At 45.7% G+C, this 8024-nt stretch overlaps 2 protein-coding genes across 4 annotated transcripts; both read left to right on the top strand.

The window, feature by feature from the left end:
* The first annotated feature begins 201 nt into the window (after positions 1 to 201).
* Positions 202 to 3823, top strand: LOC119362849 (B3 domain-containing protein Os06g0194400-like). Of its 2 annotated transcripts, none has more exons than XM_037628116.1 (6): positions 202 to 451; positions 539 to 640; positions 1103 to 1246; positions 1337 to 1543; positions 2589 to 2648; positions 3587 to 3823. In XM_037628116.1, exons 1-5 carry the CDS (start codon positions 323 to 325, stop codon positions 2631 to 2633), a joined length of 627 nt encoding a protein of 208 aa, XP_037484013.1. In that variant the 5' UTR covers positions 202 to 322; the 3' UTR covers positions 2634 to 2648; positions 3587 to 3823. The 2 variants fall into 2 exon arrangements, with proteins under 2 accessions (XP_037484013.1, XP_037484014.1); XM_037628117.1 differs by having other exon boundaries at positions 1352 to 1543.
* Positions 3824 to 5343: 1520 nt separating this feature from the next.
* Positions 5344 to 7675, top strand: LOC119362848 (suppressor of disruption of TFIIS-like). 2 transcript variants are annotated; one of them, XM_037628115.1, is made up of 8 exons: positions 5344 to 5442; positions 5859 to 5924; positions 6038 to 6103; positions 6194 to 6291; positions 6403 to 6528; positions 6673 to 6885; positions 7016 to 7081; positions 7172 to 7333. In XM_037628115.1, exons 2-8 carry the CDS (start codon positions 5879 to 5881, stop codon positions 7331 to 7333), a joined length of 777 nt encoding a protein of 258 aa, XP_037484012.1. In that variant the 5' UTR covers positions 5344 to 5442; positions 5859 to 5878. The 2 variants fall into 2 exon arrangements, with proteins under 2 accessions (XP_037484012.1, XP_037484011.1); XM_037628114.1 differs by having other exon boundaries at positions 5358 to 5465; positions 7172 to 7675.
* The last annotated feature ends 349 nt before the right edge of the window (positions 7676 to 8024 follow it).

Genomic DNA, 8024 nt, shown 5'->3' on the forward strand with positions numbered 1-8024 from the left:
GGGTAAAAGTATGAAAAAACCCACCAAATGGGATAAATACCGTGTGAAACTAGGGTTAAAAAAGTGGAATTAGGTGAAAAACGAAAAATGTGCCGAGGGAACGGCCGTGGCGCCGTATGCCGATTCCGAAAAAAGAGAATGAAATCACTCCATCCCGGGTTTTCACGGCTTTATTAACCTCCTCCTCCTCCTCCTCCTCTGCTTCCCCGCCGAAACCAAAAAACCCTCGTTCCCCACTCTGGATTGCCCTCCTCCTCTCTCGGCAGTTTGTTCATCGGCTCCGCCCGAAAAATCAAACCCAAAACCAAGAAAGTGGGGGAAAATGGCTGAAGCGAACTCGTACGAGGAGCAGCGCAGGAGGCAGGTGGAGGAGAACAAGCGGAAGCTGGAGGAGCTGCGCCTGCACCACCTCTCCGCCGCCGTCCGCGAGGCCGCCGTCAAGCCCAGGCTGGTCCGTCAGATCCGCACCGCCCTCCGCCGTTCCTCTGCTCCTGTCTGTCTTCCTTTTTTGAGTATTTCTGTTTGGTTGGCGTCGCAGAAGAGGAAGGCCCCGAAGCCACGGGACGCCGCCGATGACGCCCCGCCCCGGCGTTCCGGCCGTATCGCCACCCTCCCCGAGCAGCCCGACTATCGCGACAATGTACGTGCTTCGCAACTAAGGGTCCCGTAGCCGATTAGTACAAAATACTAAGATCTAATCATACTCCCGCCGTTTCTTTTCAACCCTAAGTCAAGTCAAACTTATGAAGTTTGACTAATAATAAGTATATAAAAGAAATCAACAGTCACAATACCAAATCGATATCATTATATCCATGATGAAATACATTTTCATAATTTAGTATTTTATTTGGTATAGTAGATGTTGATGTTTTCTTAATATTAAATTTGCTCATACTTTATAAAATTTGATTTGACATAACACAAAACTAACATGTGAAGTAAAAAGAAAGGACGGGTATGTTGTAACTGATGAAGACCTGGAATAAACCCGCAAATCGCACTAAATTTCCACCTTAAGGCAGTCCACCACTCAAGAGGTGGCTCTCCCAAGGATCTCATCTTATTTTCCTAACGAATATAAGAATATTCTCATGTAAAGCTGGGCACCGGGAAACCACGGCAGCAGAAGGAAGTAAAGCCTGATCATGCGTACGCCATCGCCAAGGCCGAAGAGCTACAGGATGAGCTAGGCTCCGACTACCCCACCTTTGTCAAACCCATGCCCCAGTCTCTTACCTCGCTGGTAAAGCAGAAACTACCACTAATCTATTGTTCCCATCCCCTCTGAGAGAGGATTGATTGTTAGATATTGATATGGTGGCGTATCTGGAAGCATATCCCGGCACAGTTCAGCATGGAGCATCTCCCGGACCATCGCATGAGAATGGTTTTGGTGGATGAGGAGGAGGAGGAGTTTAAGGTGCTTTATCGTCCACACAGTAGCAGTCTTATCACCGGGTGGAGCGAGTTTGCCGTCGACAATGAGCTAGTTGAAGGTGATTGCTTGGTGTTCCAGCTGATCAAGAGGGCATTGTTCAAGGTGAGATTCTTAGTTGGTCTTTTATGGTATTGAATTTCTGTGGTTGTTTGAGATGCCGTGTCATGATTCTTAAGAAGTTCTGAAATGTGAAATCTGCTTGGGGGGTTTATGGTATTTTTCTTTTCTCAAGCACGTATCTAGATGTGTCGAAGGCACTGAAAAGGCGCAAGTCTTTTTTGAGAAAACGCAGAGCTTGTGTACTGTATATTGAAAAGATAGAAAAAAGATTACAAACCCAAAGATGAGGTCAGATACAATACAACACATTACATAGAGCAACACAGCATGCAAGGCTCAGTGGACATCCCAAGCCACAGGTAAACACACCCTAGGCCCTGCAGCACCTGCGCACACCCAAAGCTTCGCCTCCTTGATCTGACTCAGTCAAACTGACAAGAAAAGGCAACCTACAAAACAAAACAAGAACTTGAAAAAGAAAGAGCAAAAAATAGTAGGCTACTCTACACTGTCACTAGATCAAACATGAAGAGGGCGGGCCTGTAGAGGCAGCTCTCACTAGGTGTTTGTGATGCGAAACATCCAGAGTTTGGCCTTGGTGTTGGGGAGTGCTATTGGTAGTACTTTTCATGTTATGGTTGCATATAATTGCAATTTAGATGGTGAAACATGTCATTGATGGATTATCGTGATGATCCTCGGCACAACTGACACGGGCAAATCCTTCTAGTAATGATGTGAAGTCTCTAAAATATCACATGGGGAAAACTGGTCCACCCATGTCTACTTACACAAATAATTGTAACTAGGAAACTGTGTCTCGTTATTCACAACACAAAGTATGAGAACGGAGCTGTTTCAAATGCTTGGTTGTACATGAAATTTGCAAGGAACATATGATTTCTTCAACATCCATGTTAAAAGTCTCCATCCCAAGCAGATATAGGGAAGTGTTTTGCCTCTTGAGCCTGCCTTCCGTTGTGCACCTTCCATTACCTGGAGAATCCTTTTTTGTAAGCATTACTGTGGTAAAAGTCTATCTATGCTGCTAACTATGCAACCTCTGTTATGCATTTTTCTTTTGCAGGTCTACATATTCAGGGCAAGTTCGTACTATAAAAATGAGCATTAATGGAGCAGCCGGCAGGTACAGGAACAGTCTCCATTGGTTGAAGTCCTGAATTTGATGTTTAACAAAATCTAGTCCCATTATTTTTTCTGTGTAGAGTATGGGCCAAGTTCACTTAACAGATAAACTTATAAAACTGCTTATGAGTTATTACCAAACTGAACTGTGATGAAGGAAAATAACTGAGCAGTATGTAGATTCCTGGAGATGGAAAATAACTGCACTTTCTCTCATTTCCCCTTTGGTTTCGGATTGCTGATCAACCCAATTTCAAGCTTATTTTGTTACTTTCCGCTTCTTTTTTTGCTGAAATACTTCTGATAACTTTGTGAAATTGGAGAACCGCATTTCATTCAGAGAAGGCTAACCTCTTTAGGAGAATATGCTTCTTTGCGGCCAAAAGTCTGTTGACATTTATAGGAATATACCGAATCACGGTACTGATAGAATTGTGTGTAGCAACACATTTTATTGGATTAGATGCTCCATGCAGGATTCTGCTGGTCTTGCCCTTCCTGAGACTTGCACTCATTTTTTCTGGATAAATTTGTAGTCTGGCACTCATATTCCTTGTATGTCCAGTTCACTTTTGCACACATGTAGACGTTAATTTGTTTCCCTTCTATCAACATGAAAGGCTGATGCTGGAAAACTAGTGCACTACTAGCTTCCCATATCATCTAAGCCGTGTTATTTGTTTTAAATAAATATTTTATTAACCTCTTGACCTCTTCGTGAGTGAATGCACACAACAAATTGTTTGAGTGTGACCTTGATGTATTTATTATCTCATATCCGAGGTCAAACCGTTTCAGCTTACTATATTTATTACATGCCCCGTTGCTTATCTGTTGATATTGGCTTTCTTCAGGTCTTTTAGGGATTCAGATCTACCCTCAACCGAATCCCCGACAAGCTTACAAATGGCTAATGTTCTATTTTTTTTAACTTTGCAGGTTCCTGGTTGCTTCATGTCAACTTCTCTTGAACTTCCACAGTTCAGAAATCTGCACTATGTCAGGGGTTAGTTATGTATGTATGGCAACTGTCAGGCATTATTAGAATCTCTCGTGTGATTGCAAATCGTATGGTAACTGCCGGCATCTTGTAAAGTTTGTCATGTGACGGCGAGTGCGAAACTTGACATGTGATACCCATCATGGTTTATATCCCATTGATTCGTTCTGTGGACGAACAGTTTAAATGTTGTTGTCGTTTTGTCAATTTGCCCGCCACCCCGTCCCTGACTTTGTTGACGTATAATGTGCTGCCTAGTCTCTTTCATCAGATCGGTCTTTGGGTTGCATTGGCTAGAGCATGCATTTCTACATGGTATTAGAGCCAAGAGGTCTTGAGTTCAAGACCTGGCTGACGCAATTAAATTGCAGCCCACTTTCGGTCCATGTTTGTATAAGGTTTTAGGGACTCTTTGATTCAAAGGATTCCTAAAGGAATTTCCATTTGTACTAGTTCTCATAAGAAAAGTTCCATTTCCATCCACTTCAACCTAACATGAAAAATCCTTTGTTTTCCTACGCACAATCAAGCACTCATACTAATATTGTAGCATTCGAATTGACATGCCACTACATTCATATGTTTTTATTTCTATGAATGTGTTTTACAAATCGTGTGAATCAAAGAGGCCCCTTGCAAGCGTGGCGACCAAGTTCCAACAGCGAAGGGCCAACGTTGTTATTATTATTCCTGGTAAACACATGTGGCTACAAGTGTTTCACCCCCGTTTCCAACGAAAAGGCAGGTTCTTCTCTCCAGAAAAATTATAGTGAAAGGCAGATTCTCCTTTTGCACGCATCTGCGGCTGCGGTTGTTCTATGGCCCGAGGATCATATAGAACTCCATCGTCCATCGTCACGCTCACTCGGTGGCCAGGTAGCTCATCTCCACTAGCACCACCACGCACGCACTGGCCATGACACTGAAAATGAAGGCCATAGATGCAGCTTTGTGCATGCAAACTTGTCATTCTGTCACTCTCACATAAACTCTGCGGCCCATGCGCGCGTTGCTCTCCCCATCACGCGCAAAAGGATAACCAAATCAAAACAGAGAGCCCGACGCTCGTCGACGCGGGACGAAAGCGATGCCATCTTTAAGAAATGCCACACACGTGTCGTGGCTTTTCCACGCTCGCGATTCCACGGCCGAGAGCCTTCAACAAATCACCATACCCATGAGTCATATACTCATAGTATAGGCTGTGACGGACGCCGGCCACGAGTGGATTCCTCCACACCGAACCCTACATTCATTCATAGTTTAACGGCAATGCCACATCACGGATGTCTGATGGCTACCCAATCGTCCGCTAGCTTGGTCGGCGGCGCCCAAGCTGAACTAAACCAAAGCATATGTGCTTTTAAAGGAAAGTTGGCTGGGGTAAGTTGGCCGATCCGATCCTATCCGCCGCCAACTCCACCAGCATGAACGATCAATAATCAGAGCGGTCGCTGTCCGGCACGTCGTCGTCCCCTCGCGTAGGAGGGCACTTTGCCGAGCAGAGAAAGAAGCCGGAGAAGGCAGGAGCCGGCCGGTGGCCAATAATTCGAGGCTCGGCTCCGTGGTGCTCCCATCATCGGATAGCACCCAACCACCGGGCTGTGTCACCCTCCAGAGACCAGATAAAGCCCATCCTCGTCATGTCATGTGTTGCCAGTTGTGACTCTGATCATCTTTGTTGTATAAATAGAGGGGCCTAGCTAGGCGAAATGGCATCCACTACTCACCTAGTCACCTGCGTTGTGCGTGTGCAGCTGGTGCTCTGTCTTCCACTCTTCCGTTCATCGTCTAGGTACATGTGCATGCCATTGCCAGGTTGGCTAATCGACCTTCCATCTCTTTCTTGCCAGCTTCTCTGGTCACCGGCATGCTGATGCTAGTGATCCGTTTGGTTTGCTTTCGTTCTTTCATCCCAGTTCCGGTGAGGTTTATGGCATCATTTCACTAAGTTGCCAATCTCTGCCGGGACAAACTCTGTTCTTCCTACGATCATGCTGATTGAACTGATGCAAGTAGTAAGAAATAAACACTGAACGGTTGCTAGAAACAGTTATGAATATATATTTTTTTTTTTGCGGGTGACAGTTATGAAGAATTTGACAATACCGAAAAGAAAATACGAGCATCTAGCAAGATAAGAGTGCATTAGTACTCAGCAGGTCCCCAATTTTAACGTTCTTTTGCTAATTTCTTTTGCAACGGTTACAGGCGCTGTCCAACCTGTCAAGATGGAATCCTACGCCAACGGAGCCAAATTTGATTGCTTGCTGTTTGGTAGGTCTGCCTTACCTGACAGTTTTTTCATCGCAACTGTATTTCAAACATGGAGTTCTCTGCCCAGTACTTTACTTCTGAACCCCTCGTTGATTGTTTCTCGACATGTTCAGACATGGATGACACCCTCTACCCACTGAGCTTAGGAATCAACTTAGCCTGCCGCAACAACATCCAAGGTAAGTGGTACTAATAAACTTTACACCAATCCTCTGTTTTCATGCTACAGAAATTGTGTGCTCATACTACTTGTACCTACCAAATCGCAGACTACATGCTGAACAAGCTTCAGATCGAGGAGAGCCTGGTCCCCAAGATGTGCCTGGATCTGTACAAAGAATATGGAACTACGATGGCCGGTCTGAAGGTATGCCCCTGTACACTTAGATTAGTATTCTTCTTCTACAAGTTTCTGTTAGTAGTCTTCAAGCTACCCATTATGTTTCTAAACTTTTTCATAATGCTATTCATGTGCCAGCTTATGGGTTACGAATTCGACTACGACGAATTCCACGCCAGCGTGCACGGTAAATTGCCATACGAGAAGCTGAAGCCGGACCCTGTCCTGAGGAACCTGCTGCTTTCGATGCCACAGAGGAAAATCGTAAGCTCATCCCTTGCATCCAAGTCTCTCTGATATTTCCTGCTACATCAGCAAAAGGAGTCAACGACAGTTAATTGCTCATTTGTTTTCAAGCACCAAAACAATTGCTGCAGCAGTGACAGTTTGTTGTTCCCTCCACTGCAGATATTCACCAATTCTGACGAGGCCCACGCGGCGACCGTCCTGGAGAAGATGGGGCTGGAGGGATGCTTCGAGGGGATCATATGCTTCGAGACCCTGAACCCCAAGAATCCAGGTGACACAGACGCTAGCTCTGGCAAGAGGGTCCTCTGCAAGCCGTCCCTGGAGTCCATGGAAGCCGTGGTGGAGATCGCCAAGCTCGACCCCAAGAAGACAGTAAGCAGCACGCAGCTCAGCCATGGATTCCCTCGTCGACTCTCCGCGCCGCAGAACTGCAAAGCTACAGCTGCAACGACCGCCGTTTAGTTTAGCAGCAGTAACTGACGAAACTGCCTTTGATTTGCAGGTGTTCTTCGACGACAGCCCGCGCAACATCGCCTCAGGGAAAGCGGCAGGCTTCCATACCGTCATCGTAAGCTCTCACAGCCGCTGCATTAATCCCCACGCCAAAGGAATACCTGTCAGAAACTGAACGAACAAACGCTCTGAAACGATGGTGCAGGTAGGGAGCTCGGCGCTCGTGCCCGGGGCGGACGTGGCGCTAGAGAGCATCCACAACATCAGGGAGGCGCTGCCGGAGCTCTGGGAGGCGGGCGGCGACCACGTCGAGGCCGCCGTCGACATCCGGTCCGCCGCCGTCGCCGAGACCACGGTGCTCGCGTGAGCCGCCGGCGCTGCCTGCCAGATGATTAATATGCTTCGTCCGCCTTGACTATATTAACAGAAAAAAGGCGAAGGCGAACGACTGAATCCAGGAAAAACCCGTATATGCTATGGTTTACTCGACCATGATCCATGGTGATCAGTGATCACTGATGAATGCGTAGGTATTGAATGTACAGGTGTACTACTTGTGTACTCATGTGATCGAAACACCGTAACAATAAGCACCGTAAATCCGTAAAGATTCGCTCATTCAGATGGAGGCAATGGAAAAATTGCAAATGCCATGTGATATTTTATCATTCTTATGAAAAAGATTCAGATCTACTATTATATAAGTTCATTTTGTTGTACAAAGTACCTCAAACATAACAGAATTTATATTGTAGAGGTTTGTTGTTGAGCAGCGGAGGCGCTAAGAGCCGCAGCTTTGTTGTGGCGGCAACGAACAAACGGCAATGACTAATTTCTGGGTCCGAAAGGATATCAAAGCAAATCAAATGGGCTGCTCATTGACGTAGCATGTTACTTTTCAACAAAGAACTAGAACCATACGCATGCCTTGCTGCGCCGTTCTACTTTTCTACCTTTTATTAGTTTGATTGTTAATTCATGAATCAATAACAGTAAAAGTGTAGTGGAAGTGAGAAATACTTGGAAGCTGTGGCACTGCACCAAAGTATATTGCTTCT

This window comes from Triticum dicoccoides, chromosome 2B (assembly GCF_002162155.2).
Source record: "Triticum dicoccoides isolate Atlit2015 ecotype Zavitan chromosome 2B, WEW_v2.0, whole genome shotgun sequence".
Lineage (NCBI taxonomy): Eukaryota > Viridiplantae > Streptophyta > Magnoliopsida > Poales > Poaceae > Triticum > Triticum dicoccoides.